The 17,570-nt window shown below is 41.8% G+C and overlaps 1 protein-coding gene across 1 annotated transcript in view; it reads right to left on the reverse strand.

Moving 5' to 3' along the window:
- Positions 1-9,749: 9,749 nt before the first annotated feature.
- Positions 9,750-17,570, reverse strand: part of myo1d (myosin 1D) — a 520,742-nt gene continuing 512,921 nt past the window's right edge. Inside the window, exon 22 of the mRNA XM_080213488.1 lies at positions 9,750-11,527. Within this exon, the coding sequence (XP_080069614.1) occupies positions 11,371-11,527 (157 nt within the window). The 3' untranslated portion in view covers positions 9,750-11,370. The remainder of the gene's footprint in view (positions 11,528-17,570) is intronic.

Here is a 17,570-nt window from a genome sequence, read left to right on the forward strand (position 1 = left end):
CAATTTCTATGCTTCAGTTTCAGGGAAGTGAAGGCTCGTTCATTGAACAAGAACACAAATCATGAGTTATTTCCCCTAAACAGCACTCCTTATAGCCCAAGTCCATCCCATTTCAGAGTGAGCTCCAACACCCTTTCATCTACTTCTGAAAAATGCAGAAGAAAGGGCTTGTCGCTTGCCATGAAAGCCATCTTTGTTGTAACTTTTACAGTGTCATATTGTTTATTGGTCACTCTTATAGCAAATGCCATGTGAAATCCTCTTCCTTCAGTGACAGAAGGGAATCACCTTACATATGCCTCCTCCTCAAAACATCATATTCATACTCTTCCTAGAATGTCAAAGAGTTTTAAAATCCTGAAACCTTACACTGGGCAAACCCTAATTAGAACGTGGAGCCACAAATCCAAATTTACCACCCAATTTAGTGAGAGGGAAGAATTGAGGGAAATCAATGTTAGTAGAGAAATGGTGCTGGGAAAATTGATGGGATTGAAGGCGGATAAATCCCCAGGGTTTGATAATCTACATCCCGGAGTACTTAAGAAAGTGGCTGTAGAAATAGTGGATGCATTTGTGGTCATGTTCCAGGATTCTATAGACTCTAGAACAGTCCCTAAAGACTGGAGGGTAGTGGATATCACTCCAATATTCAAAAAGGGAGGTAGCAAGAAAACAGGGAATTATAAACCAATAAGGTTAACATCAGTAAGAGGGGAAAATTCTCAAATCCATTATCAAGGACTTTATAGCTGAGCATTTAGAAAGCAATGGCAGGATCAGACAGAGTCAGCATGGATTTACAAAGGGGAAATGATGTTTGACAAATCTGCTGGAATTCTTTGAAGATGTGACTAGTAGAATTGACAAGTGGGAACCAGTCGATGTGGTATATTTGGACTTTCAGAAAGCGTCTGACAAAGTCCCGCACAAGAGATTATTTTACAAGATTAAGGCGCTTGGGAATGGGGTAAGTGTATTGAGATGGACAGAAAACTGTTTGGCAGAGAGGAAACAGAGTAGGAGTTAATGGGTATTTTTCAAATTGGCAGGCAGTAAGTAGTGGGGTGCCATAGGGATCAGTGCTAGGACTCCAGCTATTCACAATATGTATTAATGATTTGGATGAGGGAACAAAAGTAACATCTCAAAGTTGCAGATGATACCAAGATGAGTGGGAGGGTGAACTGTTACAAGGATGCAGAGATCTTTCAGAATAACTGGACAGGTTGAGTGAGTGGGCTAATCAATGGCAGGTGCAGTATAATTTGGATAAATATGAAGTTATTCACTTTGGATGCAAAAACAAGACAGATTACTACCTGAATGGCTGTAAACTGGGAGAGAGAAGTGTGCAACAGGACCTGGGAGCCCTTGTGAACCATTTGCTGAAGGTAAGCATGCAGATGCAGCAGGAGGTAAAGAAGCAAATGGCATGTTGGCCTTCATTGCGATAGGTTTTGAGTACAGGGGCAAGGATGTGTTGTTGCAATTATACAGGGCCTTGGTGAGGCCACACCTAGAGTATTGTGTGCAGTTTCGGTCTCCTTTTCTGAGGAAGAACATTCTTGCTCTCAAGGGAATGCAGCGAAGATTTACTAGGCTGATTCCGGGGATGGCGGGACTAATGTATGAGGAGTGATTGACTAGGTTAGATTGTTCTTGCTGGGGGGTTAATGAGAGGGGATCTCATAGAGACTTACAAAATTTTAACAGGACTAGACAGGGTAGATGCAAGGAGGATATTCCCGATGGTGGGAGCTTCCAGGACCAGTGGTTACATAGAACATAGAACACTACAGCACAAACAGGCCCTTCGGCCCACGAGTTGCGCCGATCACATCAACACCGACCAATCTATAGACCTATCTATAACCCCCAATCCCATTAAATTCCATATACTCATCCAGAAGTCTTTTAAAAGACCCCAGCGAGTTCGCCTCCACCACCACTGACGGCAGCCGATTCCATTCACTCACAACCCTCTGAGTGAAAAACTTACCCCTAACATCACTTCTGTACTTGCCTCCCCGCACCTTCAATCTGTGTCCTCTCGTAGCGACCATTTCAACCCGGGGAAATAGCCTCTGAGAATCCACCCTATCTATTCCTCTCAACATTTTATAAACTTCTATCAGGTCACCTCTCAACCTTCATCTCTTCAGGGAAAAGAGTCCCAGCTCCCTCAACCTAACTTCATAAGGCATGCCTCCCAGTCCAGGCAACATCCTTGTAAATCTCCTCTGTACCCTTTCAATAGCTTCTACATCCTTCCTATAGTGAGGCGACCAGAACTGCGCACAGTACTCCAAATGAGGCCTGACAAGGGTCTTATAAAGTTGCAGCATTACCTCCCGATTCCTAAACTCAATCCCTCGATTAATGAAGGCCAGTACGCCATACGCCTTCTTGACCACATCCTCCACCTGCGAGGCCGATTTAAGAGTCCTGTGGACCCGGACCCCAAGATCCTTCTGCTCTTCAACACTAAGACTCCTGCCCTTGATAGTGTACTCGTTCATCCCATTGGTTCTGCCAAAATGGACGACTACACATTTATCCGTGTTGAAGTCCATCTGCCACTTCTCCGCCCAGTCCTGCATCCTATTTATGTCCTGCTGCAACTTTTGACATCCTTCCAGACCATCCACAACACCACCGACCTTCGTGTCATCAGCGAACTTACTTACCCATCCTTCCACTTCCTCATCTAGGTCATTTATGAAAATGACAAACAGCAAGGGTCCTAGAACAGATCCCTGGGGCACTCCACTGGTGACTGACCTCCATGCAGAAAAAGACCCATCCACAACCACTCTCTGCCTTCTGCAGGCAAGCCAGTTCTGGATCCACAAGGCCAAAGGCCCTTGGATCCCATGCCCTCTCACCTTCTCAAGAAGTCTTGCATGGGGGACCTTATCAAACGCCTTGCTGAAGTCCATGTACACCATGTTACGGTCTGAGGATTCAGGGTAGACCATTTAGGACTGAGGTGAGGAGATATTTCTTCACCCAAAGTGTGGTGAGCCTGAAGAATTCATTACCACAGGAAGTAGTTGATGCCAAAACATTGAATGTATTCAAGAGGCAGCTGAATATAGCACTTGGGGCGAATGGGATCAAAGGTTATAGAGAAAAAGAAAGATTAGGCTATTCATTTGGATGATCAGCCATAATCGTAATGAATGGCAGAGCAAGCTCAAAGGGCCAAATGGTCTCCTTCTGCTCCCATCTTCTACGTTTCTATGTAATTCCTGCCAGCAGCCATTTTGACCAGTATGGGAAATGTGGAAGATTGCGATCCAATGCCCACTCATAATGATACTGCGTTCTGCTTTTTAAATGCCTCATTTTTGATTTTCCCTATATTTGATGTCTTCAGTATGGTGGGCAGGTGCCTGAAAATTGAAACACATCAGCTTGTGAACCTTGGAGGAAGCCTGTTGTGGAGGTGGGAACATTTTTTATAGGCAAGTTTAAAAGCTGTTGCCAACTTCAAGTGTCATAATTAGATGCTTTATATGTTAAGAATGTTTTTAATATGGTGATTGATCATCGGGTCTATCCTTAAAAGATGTGATCATTAATTTAGCCAACATTCTGTAAGTGTTCAGATGCATTGGAGTACTTTTGCCAGTTGACAAAGTGCTTTTCCTGATTCGACATTATTGAGAATCAGATATCGTCAACTGGACCCTATGCCTTGATTTTGACATTCATTTAAATTATTGAGCTTTGCCTCAGGGACTGCAGTGGTTTAAAGCAGCAGCTCACCACTACCTTCTGAAGCACAACTGAGAATGGGCAATAAATGCTGGCCTGGTCAGTGATACCCGCATATCATAAATGAATTTTAAACACTTTGAGGGAGAATACAAGCTTTGTTTAGTTTTCAGTTTTATCAGATAAAAGGATTAAAGTGTTTTGAAGGGGCTTTTGAATGGTTGTGCATTTTGACAGGTCTATGAACACTTAAAAGGAGTGATTATTTTAAGGAGGAGTTTGTGCTTGAAGGACAGTTTTATGACTTGGTAAAAGGAACAAGTTTTTTTTCAAATGTATTACAACAGATAATTATTTTATGATTATTCACAGTTAGGGTTTGAGAGATCTGTTCTTAGGAGATGCTGGCTGAGTGGACCAGGCAGATGCATAGGAATACATAAGGAGTTTACGAGATGTGGAGAAGGCATCGGGGTATGAAGGAGGCATAGAAGGTGGGTGAGGGTTGGGGCCTTAATAGTTAACTACAAAACTGGGACATTGTTCCTGTAGATGGTGATGGGCCTATTTGATTTGTTTTATTATTGTCAAATGTATTAGTATATATGAAAAGTATTGTTTCTTGCGCACTATACAAAGCATACCATACATAGAAAAGCAGAGTGTAGAATGTAGTGTTACAGTGATAGCTAGGGTGTAGAGAAAGATCAACTTAGTGTGAGGTAAGTCCATTCAAAAGTCTGATGGCAGCAGGGAAGAAGGTATCTTGAGTCGGTTGGTACGTATCCTCAGTCTTGTGTCTTTTGCCTGATGGAAGAAGGTGGAAGAAAGTATGTCCAGGGTGCGCAGGGTCCTTAATTATGCTGGCTGCTTTTAGAGGCAAAGGAAGTGCACAGTGTCAATGAATGAGAGGCTGATTTGAGTGATGGATTAGGCTTCGTTCATGGCCCCTTGTAGTTTCCTGTGGTCTTGGGTAGAACAGGAGCCATACCAAACTGTGATACAACCAGAAATGCTTTTTAAATCTCCTGTCCTGGCCATCCCATGCCTCCTTTCCGATTTAGATCGGTTTTGAAAAGTGGCAGCCCCAAATCCAGCCCACCGCAGTTCCCCAAAATGAACAGAGCATGAGCTTGTGGGATTAAGTAAGAATTTGGGAATGTGATGTTGGGAAATGGCCCGACTTGTGATTTTTGAACCTATCATTAAAATCAGGTCTCTTCTCTCTCTTCGCCTTTCCTCCCTTCCACATTGGCCAGGTTAATACTGAAGCTTATCACAACCTCGACTTCTCAACTCATGATATCTTCTCTTCTTTCTCCAATCTTGTGCGTGTCCATATCTTTTTATTTTTTTTAAGTTCAAAATACCTGCTAACCACATATGCCAGCATTTGTTTATCCAGCAATCTTTGGAAGGGTTTTACTACTGGGACTTCACTGTTTGGGGGAAATTGGGGAGAGGTATTTATCGGCTTCATGTTGCATTCTGTGTGAATGAATAAAATTTGACAAGAAGCATTTGAACTGTACAAACAAAAAATTCAAAAGACACCAAAGTGTACTTAGAAATGTTTTTTTAATTAATGAAAGCACTAAGTTCTTGTTCTAGTCTGGGACATATCAAGCAATTACGAAAATAAATTCATTGTATATCCTATCACGGTTATAACTGGATGAAACAGATCAGAAAAACAACCAATTTACAAATTTAAATTGCATATCAAATAAAATTGCACCATAGCCTTTGACTGAAGCAAAAGAACAGAAAAACTTCTTGTTTACAAAAAAGTTGCACTTTTGATAGAGTAGCAAGTAGCCACATTTCATGGTTAATTTGAATTCTGTATATTAAATTTCTAAATATAAAGCTGATTTATACATGATATTTGATACATTAGTGATTAAATACACCATCTTATTACAATTGGCAACATTTAAGTCAATACCTACAGATTCCAGCTGCACATGTTCTAATGATTTGAATTCCAGGTTATTTAGGCACTTAGTGAGCAATGTAGTGTTTGCTGAATCTTTGTATTTTTTTTGTGACCTTTCTGTTCCACACACCTCCCCCCCACAATCTCCTCCTAAATAGGGGAAATCAACTGCTGCAGTGTAAGGCCAACGTGCTCAAATACTTGGCACATCACCAAAACTGATCTGTGAGCACTTAACTATGGCAGGGACTGTGGTGACAGAAAATAAAATATTGGGTCACTTTCTCCTTGCAGCCTGTGACATTGTGCACTTCCTACCCGACAGCACAATAGGGTGTAGATGAGGCCTCCCTCAGCTTGTGCACTGTAATGCTAATGTTAGAAGCGCGACCCATGTCAGTCACCCTTCTGGCCTCTGGGTGAAGTGAACAAAATGCATACAGGCTTAGAATTCCCACTTCAGGTTGCAGATGTGGAAGTAGTGCAATTTTATCCAAGCCAATAACCTTCAACTTAATGGTCAGATTTGACAAAGAGCAACCTGATTGAAATGAGGCAACTAGTTCAATTAAAAAAAAAATCGGTTTGGTGTCTTAGCTGAACAGGAATGCACAACATTCCATCAATCATAAGGTCTGGAAGCTACATTAAATCTTTCTGAGGCTGGAAAAATCATTGACCATTTAACATAACATTGCAGATTACTGAGGATGCACCAAGCATGTTTAGTTTGAGCTAAATAAATAATAATCAAGGTCTAACTGATGGCAAGCAGTATATGTGTATATCTTTGGTTGTTAATTCTTTCGTTGAAATGTATATAGCTGAGTGTTAATTAGTAGCACTGCTTACTGATTTTCCAGGATTAATCTGTATATGGGCAGGAAGCAAAATCCATAATCACCTCTCCACAGTATGGCTTGACCTATTCTTTAAAAAAAATGGTATATTGAAGAAGAAGGGCTGTGGATGAGAGTCAATCTTCTGTGTGGTTTTCGTCATAAGCCAAGTAAAACAGCTCTTTAATGTTACATGATAGCTAATGATAAATGTGGGCCATCTACATCCCGTGTTGGTTAAAAGGCACCTGTACCTGTACACCAACAAAAGGATTTCTTGTACAGCTAAATCCACTTAAGCAAATATTTTTGCTAAAAGGCATGGCAGTTTCTTAATGAGTATATATAACCACAACAACTGAAGAATAGTAAAGCTTTCATATATTTAAAAATTATAATCTAGAACATACCCTCTGTCTAGCTAGCCCCAGTCGCTGACTGGGTTAGACAGGTTTGTAGATTGGACGATTGCACCCACCACAGTATCACATGGAGACTGACCACAGAGTTGAGCTGTAATGAGTGGGAAGTTGCAACTTCAGTCTGCCCAGCTTCACAATCATTTGAATAATATAAAGAAAAACAGTAATGACAGGAAAATGATCTCATTTGTGGGTGTCAGATAACATTGGCCTATAAGAGGGAAGTGGTTTAAAATTGCAGAGATGAAAATTTCAATGGAAATCATATTTAGCAATATTTTAAAGAAACAGTAATGATTAAGGCTGATTGACAATGTCCTTTTATTCTCCAGTTGCCATGGCTTTGACATCACTGTTAGAGTACTGTGTTATGTGGACTGCAAAATTATAGGAAGAATGAATGAATGAACTTATATTTGTGTAGTGCCTTTGACATCCTGGCATGTTCTAAAGTGCTTAACAGCCAGTGAAACATGTTGTTTGTAAGCAATCACATCAATCAGTTTTCACAGAAGGGCTCACAAACAATGACCAGCAGTTATATACCATGACCACTGAGGAATAGCTTTTGGCCAGAATGTTTGCCTTTAGATCTTTTTGTCTTCACCTGAGTAGGAAAGACAGGGATTGATTTTATGCGTCAAACGAAATGTGGCATCTTTGACAGTGTGGCACTCCCTCACGCGAGTTCTGGAGTGGGATTTGATTATATGATCTTCTGACTCGGTGTGAATATTACCACAAACACAGCTGACACTGCAGAAATTTATGCTGAACTTTTACAGCCAAGTATTCTACTGGAAATGCATTCCACATCTGAGGGAAGCAGGACAAGTGAACCCCCTCAGTGGTGTTTCTTCACCAGAGCTCATGGTAAATTATTTGTCACTTTCAGATGCTGACCAACTTACCCTGCTGTTACTTATTTCTTTCACCTGTGTGAACTTCTACTGAAATAATTTTCCAGACTACAGTGAGATCCAAATATTAGCTGTGTTAAGCATCTTTGTTCTTCCCATCTCCCATTCTAACGTTAGTGGAGATTGCGCAGCCTTTCAGAAATGTGACTTGCTTGGTGTTTACCTGTCATAATGTTGACAATGTTCCACAATTAGGAAACTGTCGCCAAAGGAAAATAATCACTGTTGTTTTACTATGAACTTCTGATGTGTGGTTACAAATCTTGTCAAAATTTATTCACCCCCCCCCACCCCACCCCCACCCCAACCCCAACCCAAGAGAAACCAGTAAAACTTGGAAATGACTGGTACTGGTGAGAACGGGACTTTCATTTGGAGGTGTACAAAACCAGTTCAAATCAATAGCTGTCATTTCTCTTTTACTGTTTCTTTTCCCCTTCTTAAAAAACCATAGTGCAGAATTGAGTGCCTAGCACTCCCAATTTAAAATATCCCTTTGTATTATAAATGCAAATGAACACCAGTCTGATTTACATTTATATCCTGCCTTATCCTTTGTAGATGCTAATGGCAATACAGTAATGAAAAATGGAGACCCATTGCACAAGACAGGTGCAATGTTTGTGCTAAAATAGAACTGCAGAAATATAAGTCTGTCACTTGATGCCACTGTGTGAATGCAGCTTTCAGTCCTCCTGTTCTCCTGATTGCCATGTTGTCAAGTAGGAATTCTGGTAATGAATGAACTGTCTCCGCTGATTCAGGGAGGCGGCGTCGGATAAGAGGGAGAAAGCAGAGAGGACATGTTGGGTGATATTTCACCTTGAATGGTTAGTCCTCAGTACCACCTAACAGCCAGCTACAGGCAGTACTGATTGAACCCTGAGGAACAGGCCATGTTCCCATTCAATCTGCTGCATTGGTCTCATGCTAGAGGCAGAGGAAGGGAAATTAAAATGCAGAAAAAAGATTCTCATAAAAGATTTAAATAATCTAATGTCAAACCTTGTGATATGCTGTTGATAAAAAACAATTTGGTTGTGAATCTACTTTTATGCACGCTAAAGTAACACAGTCTCACTTTCCTTGCAAGCAGGATGTGACAATGTGACCAGAAACTGTGGTGGAGGCACAGTAGAATTACTGATCTGATTAAGCCAAGTTTTAAAGTGTACGTGCATTCAGGGGAGGTAGACGGAAGTGGGAGGTGTGATAAACTTGGACTGGTTCAAAATTTGGCCCATAAGTAACATTAAGTATTCTCTTTAAAGCTGAATCCAGAAGCAGAAAATGATTTGCAGCCGAGAGTTTTGTTCCTTTAGAAAAACTGGATAAGAGAAAGATGACCTGCTTTTTTTTTTAAACAACATTCGTCTAAATCATTATGGCGACCATGGACTGGATTTCCATTTCTGAAGTGGGTAGCGAGTGTTTGGAAAATTTTTGGTTTGTTCCTGCCTTGGGGGAGGGGAAGAGAGGAGGAGGGGGAGGGCAGGAGAGGAGGAGGGGGAGGGCAGGAGAGGAGGAGGGGGAGGGCAGGAGAGGAGGAGGGTGAGGGCAGGAGAGGAGGAGGGGGAGGGCAGGAGAGGAGGAGGGGGAGGGCAGGAGAGGAGGAGGGGGAGGGCAGGAGAGGAGGAGGGGGAGGGCAGGAGAGGAGGAGGGGGAGGGCAGGAGAGGAGGAGGGGGAGGGCAGGGGAGGGGGAGGGGGAGGGCAGGAGAGGGAGAGGGGGAGGGCAGGAGAGGGGGAGGGGTGGGGAGGAGAGGAGAGGAGAGGAGAGGGCGGGGGGGAGGGGATGGGGGGGGGAGAGGGGACGGGGGGGGGGGGAGAGGGGACGGGGGGGAAGGGGCCAGGACGGGGGGGGGGGGATGGGGGGGGGATGGGGGGGAGGGGACGGGATGGGGGGGGAGGGGAGGAAAGGCAGGAGGGGGGCAGGAGAGAAGCCGAATGGGACGAAGTTCAATGGCAGCCACAAGGGATCCTGGGTTCAGAAGCACGCTGTTTGCAATGCTCCTATGGTCCCTCATGCTTCCATGACAAACAATGCTCCCCCCTCCCCTCCCACAAACAAGCCATGGACTCTCATGCCAATCAATGGCATTTCCTTGCCCATTCACCCACTATACTAGAATCAATAAATCCTATAAGTTATCAGGATGTGTTATAAAAGCTTTGAAAAAATTTCATTCATTAATAACTTTCCATATAAAAAAATCCTTTGTACTCCAGCTTAATAAAAGAATCATTAGGACTATTTAAATTACTAATAACCGAAATTGCACGTACTTCAAACTTCTTTGTCTGTGTAAATAAACATTATGAAATTAACAGCATACGTTAGAGAGCTAGAACTGTCATTAAGCAATGGGGCTGAGGTGGATTACTGACCTCTTAGCTAAACCTCATTCTATGCAATGTATAGTGGGTAAATGAGTTTGGGACACATGGGGTTGTTTGGTGGGGAGGGGAAGGAAAGCTTTACATGAGGGGCATGGTGAGTCTTGGGTGGTAGTTTGGGCAGGAGGGTTGGGGAGGCGAGGGCATGGTGAATACAAGGAGGACCTTTTGAACTTACTTTCCAAAAGGTCCCAGCAAACAGACTAAGGTTCACAATTCCTCAAAGGTGCCATGAACCATTACTCTTTGAAAAGCTGTCCCAACACCATGTAAATTGTGGAGGACTATGAAATGCTTTTCCTCGCTATGGAGCTGGCCAAGTTGGGAGTGCAGGATGTGGGGACTCCTGAAGATTGGAATGTGGTCAGGAATGTTGGAATTGGGTCCTGGTCACCATTTCTAAAGGGTTCCTGAGTCACCCCAACTTGGTGAAAATCCAGCCCTATACCTATTCGATCACGCATCACAAGGACCACAGAATGAACTTTTTGATTCTATTTTCAGACAAGTCTCAATCTAAAAAAAATCCTAAACAGAGTAAGGTTAATTCAGAAATTCAGACCTGATTCATTGCTGAACAGACACTTGAAGCCAAACTATTGACACAGGTGCTGGAACCCTAATTATGAAATATAGATTCTAAATCTGCAAGTTCATTTATCATTTTCATGATATAGAATCTTGCTCCATATCTTTCTAGTATTAAAATATGGGTTACTTCATTTAAATAAAACAATAAATATTGAGTGCAAAAGTCCATAACCCTGAAAAACTACAAACTAGAGCCCGCTCTGCATGATCGTCATGTTTAAGGAGATCCAGGAACGAGGTTAAGAGGGAAAGAGAGACAAAGTCAATTCCAACAGGGCAGATGTCAAAGAATGTCACAAAGTATACTGAATACAGTAAAACACTTAATACAGGTCAGACAGAAGAGGTGCGACTACCAAAAAGCAATACTTTTGAACTCAGTGTTTATAATGTTTAGCACGAACCAGTGCTGGCCTTATTTCCCCTGCTTCTTCCCCTCCCCCCCACCCCATCACTAATGTTGCCAGCTTATGAATGAATTGACGCTGAATGGCAAAGCTGGCTTTGGACAAATTAAACTAGAAAAGGGCCGAGATTATTGCTAGTTTCCAGGCCAGGATAAGACAAATCCCGAACGTGTCTTGGTGAAGTCAGGCTGTGACTGGTTGATTTTGGTCTCCACCATGATGGTACATTTCTTTCCGTGCATGGAGCATTGAATGGGGTCACATGCTTTCACTTGGAAATGCCTCTTCTCGCTAGAAACAGGGGAAAAAAATAAAGATATTTAATCAAAGTGCCTTTTTCAAATGGTTTCAAGACAAAGCTCAAGCTTTCTGACAAGAATTACCATTTGTGCTTCGACGTTGGTGCTGACCAAGCCAAGGGAAACTGGCAACCTTCATTATTTCATCATTCTTTTGGTTGTTTTGCAGGAGCTAATTAGCATGTATAGCCCTTTTCAGAGCCACACTTGCAGCTTTTAGCGCTGAGTGAGGTTCTCGCAACGACAACCCCACAGGGATAAGTATCCAGTCCCAAAACCAGCTGAGCACGTTGGCAGGTTTTCAGGATTCATGGCTGTTGTTCTAAACAATAAAACTCCCTGTATAGCCTTTAAAGTCAGCAGTTTTGGTTTTGATTGTTATGGATAACAACAGATAGAAATTTGCAGCAGTTTCAAAACACACATCCACATTATCCAGATGGTGATTCTTCAGTTCTTTGTCTTTTGAGATTTTTTTTCTTGTGTAGACATTAGGACAGTATAAACACAAGTTTACAGTCAGAAACAAAATACATGGAACCTGGATTGAATCATTGCAGCCTTGCAATGCAGTGCCAGATAATCCCTCAGGGATTAATTAATTAGACAAATGTTGAGCTGAAAAGCTTGAAATCCTGTTATAAAATGGTGTCTGACAATGGCACATTGGTCACCCCAGGGCAAAATATGCAGGTTTGAGACAGCATTGCCTGATCCTCTCTGACACTTGTAGGCCATTTTCGCAATTATTTAGCTTTAAGGTCATTTAATATTTATACTGGAGGGGGAGGGGTGTATACAAACAACACATCAGCTCAAGTTACAAGTCTGATATACTAAGTCACTAGTCCTCATGATTTTGCAAAATGTGACCTGGCACTTAACAGAGAGAGAGAACTCTTATGAATATAGGATAACTTCCCATTGATTGTCTAGTAATACGAGATACTCATCTGAATTTTGGTAATCCCTGGTGTTGGTTAGCCAGAATAGGAACTGGACTGAAACGTTTGACACACAATGCTCAGCATTTGAGTATTTTGTACTTTACTCTCTCTGGTTATTAGTGCTAAATTTGAAGTTCACTTGGCCTAAGTGAGAAAGCGGGAAAGTGGAACTGATCCACTTCAGATCAGCCATGATCTTATTGAATGGCAGGGCAGGCTCGACGGGCTAGATGGCCTACTCCTGCTCCTATTTCTTATGTTCCTAATCACTCCCCATTTCTGTCAAATGCCAAAACATTACCCAGGAGGGGAAAACTGTCCAGTAGTTCCAAACCAACAAGATTACAATTTTGTTAAGACTCTTCTTTTTCCTTGTTTCAAAGGCCGAAAACGTGCAGGTTAGGTTGATTGGCCATGCTAAATTGATCCTTAATGTTAGGGAGATGAGCAGGGTAAATAAATGGGGTTACAGGAATAGAGCCAGGGTGGGATTGTTGTTAGTGTGAGTTTGATGGGCTGAATGGCCTCTTTCTGCACTGTAGGGATTCTATGATTCTACGCATCATCTCTTAAAAACACATTGTGCCTAGGCCACGTGTAGTACTTCCTAGATCAATTTCCTGATATACCCTTTTGCAAGCAAACTGGGATGATGAACACACACAATATGCACAATTAAAAGATCAGCCAGTCAAGAGCAATTGAAAACCTTTTCTCTTTTAACAAAATGCAGTATAGAACAACAATATTTTACCAAAACTCTCAGGGCATAAGATGTTACATCCAGAAATAAACAGCACTTACTCAATGTGAACCCTATCTCAATGTAACAATCTCACTCTCCAGTGTAAAAATCTCAACCATTAACTATGTTGAAATGAACTGCAACAACAAAAATGAATTAATAATTAAATTGTTACAAATCCAGTTTATATGTTTTTATAAAGTCAAGAGAGTCAGAGGTTAAAATAATTTTTTTAATGTTTACTAGCTGCTGGTAGTTTAAGGGCTCAAGGCTGATTTAACATTGATAAATCTTTGATGAGCAAAAGAACTGGACTTTCACAAGAATTACCTTGTTCTTGAACAGGCAGTGGAAAATTGCAATTTAGAGGTTGCAGGTCGGAACAATTTCCTTTTACATCCTTTAACATTTTGAACCAATAAACAATGCTATGATTTTCAAACTGTGTTTATTTTACAGTCATTTGATTAACACAAATACATGAGCACTTATTTGCTGACAGCTAATGTGTGATGTGGATTTTTGGGCTGGTAATGGAGCAAAATGCAGTGATTCCAATACAAGGCTGAAGTGAATGGTAAATGGGTGTTTTTCTGGTTGGTGATCAATGACTAGTGGTGCGCCTCAGGGATCAGTGTTGGGACTGCAATTGTTTACAATTTACATAGATGATTTGGAGTTGGGGACCAAGTGTAGTGTGTCAAAATTCGCAGATGACACTAAGATGAGTGAAAGAGCAAAGTGTGCAGAGGATCCTGAAAGTCTGCAAAGGGATATAGATAATCTAAATGAGTAGGTTAGGGTCTGGCAGATGGAGTACAATGTTGGTAAATGTGAGGTCATCCACTTTGGTAGGAATAACAGCAAAATGGACTATTATTTGAATGGTAAAAAAATTGCAGCATGCTGCTGTGCAGAGGGACCTGGGCATCCTTGTGCAAGAATCACAAGGAGTTGCTTTGCAGGTGCAGTAGTTAATTAAGAAGACAAATGGAATTTTGTCCTTCATTGCTAGAGGGATGTTGCAGCTGTGTATGGTGCTGGTAGGCCACACTTGGAATACTGTGTACAGTTTTGGTCTCCTTACTTGGGAAAGGATATACTGTTTTGGAGAGGGTGCAGAGGAGATTCACTATGTTGATTCTGGAGATGAGAGTGTTGGCTTACGAGGAAATACTGAGTAGACTGGGGCTACGCTCATTGGAATTCAGAAGAATGAGGGAAGATCTTATAGAAACATGTAAGATTATAAAGGGAGTAGGTAAGATAGAAGCAGGGAAGTTGTTTCCACTGGCAGGTGAAACTAGAGCTAGGGGGCATAGCCTCAAAATAAGGGGAAGCAGATTTAGGGCTGACTTGAGGAGGAACTTCTTCACACAAAGGGTTGTGAATCTGTGGAAGTCCCTGCCCAATGAAGCAGTTGAGGCTTCCTCATTGAATGTTTTTAAGGCAAGGATAGATAAATTTTTGAACAGTAAAATAATTAAGGGTTATGGTGAGCGGGTGGGTAAGTGGAGCTAAGTCCATGAAAAGATCAGCCATAATCTTATTGAATGGCACAGCAGGTTCGAGGGGCCAGATGGCCTACTCCTGCTCCTAGTTCTTTTGTTCTTATGTTCTAAGAAATGATCAGGCTTTGTTTAATACAAATCTGCCAGTACCAATTTATTTGTATTTCCAGAATGTTGTGAATTGAAGAGGGAGATCATGGCAGTAGTTAGTAAACATTATTATTGACATAAACATTATAACAGAGAAATTACTTTAACTCCTAGCACTTGATTTTATAAAAACATATAAAGTGCTGACAACATCATCAGAGGCCTGGCTGGGAAAAGTTAATGCACCCATCCATATTCATGAGCAGGCTGGATTAACAATCAAAATAACATGTTTGTGCCATGGTTATTGATATTAGTTCAGCTCCATCCCATTCTCTAACTCCAGGTTTTCGTCAGTCTAGCTTCCTCAAGCAGGAGATTACTGAGATAAACTAAATTTTGGATCAGTTCTTACAGGACTGATGGGTCCTTGTTTAAATTCTGTCTGATGATATCCCTGCAAAGAACTTGCAATTCTTAATATGTTAAAGCTGCTATTTGTTGATGTGCCTGTTCATAAGCTGATATTCCCCCACATATTAAGGGCTGCACCACGGAGAATCTGCGCACCATTTTAAATCTACAGTATTTTAGACTGATTAATACTAACCTTGACCTGTGACTGTATCAATGAAGGGAATTAGAGATTCTAAGTTCTACATATCATTTATTTAGTTTGAATTTGAGATTTTGAGGCTGGATGACAGCTGTGATTCTAAAGGGAGACTGTTTTGCTGCAAGGGATTAAACTCTCCCAACTCAGTGGGACATTGCACTTTCATCTTCTGCCATCTGCTTCAGCTTCCTTGTGCAACACACACTCTTTCTAACCTGACTTATGTCGTGCTTTTTTGAAGGAAAGAATCCTTTCAAAAAAAAAATTCCTTGTGTTCCTCCCACAATTTAAAGTGACAGGTGTTGGTATTGTGATTGGGGAATTTTGTCATTCAGCCATTCTTTCCGTGCCCCCAAAATTCAATTTCAAAATTTATCAATATTCAAGCTGTCATTCAGCCCATCAAACCTACACCAACTATCCCACCCAGAACCTATCCCACCCCATACCCCTACATATTCACCCTGCTAATTCCTCTAACACTAAGGGGCAATTTGCCATGTCCAGTCAACTTAACAAGCACATCTTTGGATTGTGGGAGGAAACTGGAGCATGCAGAGGAAACCCACGCAGACATGGGGAGAACATGCAAACTCCCTAGAGTCACCTGAGGCTGGAATTGAATCCATGTCCCTGGCACTGTGAAGCAGCAGTGCTAACCACTTGTGCCATGTGTATCCTATAGACTCTTCCCTCGGCGAACGAGCTGTGGTGAACATATTTATCAGGAGCAGAAGTAGGTCACTTGGCCCTTTCAGCTCTGGGTTGATCATGGTTGATCTGACTATAACTTCAACCCACATTCTCACCTATCCCCGATAACCTTTCATTTGCTTGCTCATCAAGAATCTATATACCTTCGCCTTAAAAATATTTAAAGTCTTTGCCTCCACTGCCTCCTGAGGAAGAGAGTTCCAAAGACTCACAAGCGAGAAAACAATCTGCTTATCTTTGTACTAAATAGGCGATCTCTTGTTGGTGAAATTCATTTAACAACCAGGTCATATGAAGGACCCTAAATTCTAGAAAATTAATCCAGCTCTTTTAATGACTGATTGATGTTTATGCTACAAGTGTCTTCTAAAGCCTTTCTTTCATGAAGCTGTGTCCAATAAACTTCAGTTTCTTGTGATACAAGTGGCATCACCAAGACTGAGCATTTGCTTTCACAATAATTTCATTGCAGTGTGAGTGTAAGCCTACTTCATAGAATCATAGAACCCCTACAGTACAGAAGGAGGTCATTCGACCTATTGAGTCTGCACCGATCACAATCCCACCTGATTCCCATAACCCCACATACTTACCCTGCTAATCCCCCTGACACTAAGGGTCAATTTAGCATGGCCGATCAACCTAACCCACACATCTTTGGAATGTGGGAGGAAACCGGAGCACCTGGAGGAAACCCATGCAGACACAGGGAGAATGTGCAAACTCCACACAGACAGTGACTCGAGGCCGGAATTGAACCTAGGACCCTAGCACTGTGAAGCAGCAGCGCTAACCACTGTGCCATTGGGCTGGCCAGGGGACACAGTGGCATACTTGTGACTAATAAATAAATAAACTTTAACTTTGTGGATGGTTGCATTAATCAAAAGCTACTGATTAGATAGTACAAGCTAAGGATTTAAAGGGAAAGAAAATAACTCAAATCTTGTAAGCAGATTCCATTACCCTAAGATGTCCCAAAGCAAGGAAGTGCTTTTGGAGTACAGTCACTGTTACAATATAGGAACCACGGCAGACAATCTGCACACAGCAAGATCCCACAAACTGTAATGTGAGGGTGCACAGACAATCTGTATTTTTAGTAATGCTAGTCAAGAGATAAATATTGGCAAGAAACTGGCAAGAACATCCCTGCTCATTTTCAAAGTTGAGAGCTACCTTTTTAACATCTCCTCTGAAGATTGGCACCTCTGACTATTGCACTGGTTTATCATTTTGCATTATGGGCTCAAATGCCAGGAGTGGGGCTTGAACCTACTACCTACTGACCCAGACGTAAGACTGCTAGCAGGAAGCCACAGCAGACACTAGTAACTTAAGTTTAGAACAAGAAGGCTGAGTGAGGTGAGGAGGTCCACAGTTTTAAAGCTTTCAGAAGAAGCATGGGTTAG

This window comes from Carcharhinus amblyrhynchos, chromosome 27 (assembly GCF_965287045.1).
Source record: "Carcharhinus amblyrhynchos chromosome 27, sCarAmb.v2.hapA, whole genome shotgun sequence".
NCBI classification, from domain to species: domain Eukaryota; kingdom Metazoa; phylum Chordata; class Chondrichthyes; order Carcharhiniformes; family Carcharhinidae; genus Carcharhinus; species Carcharhinus amblyrhynchos.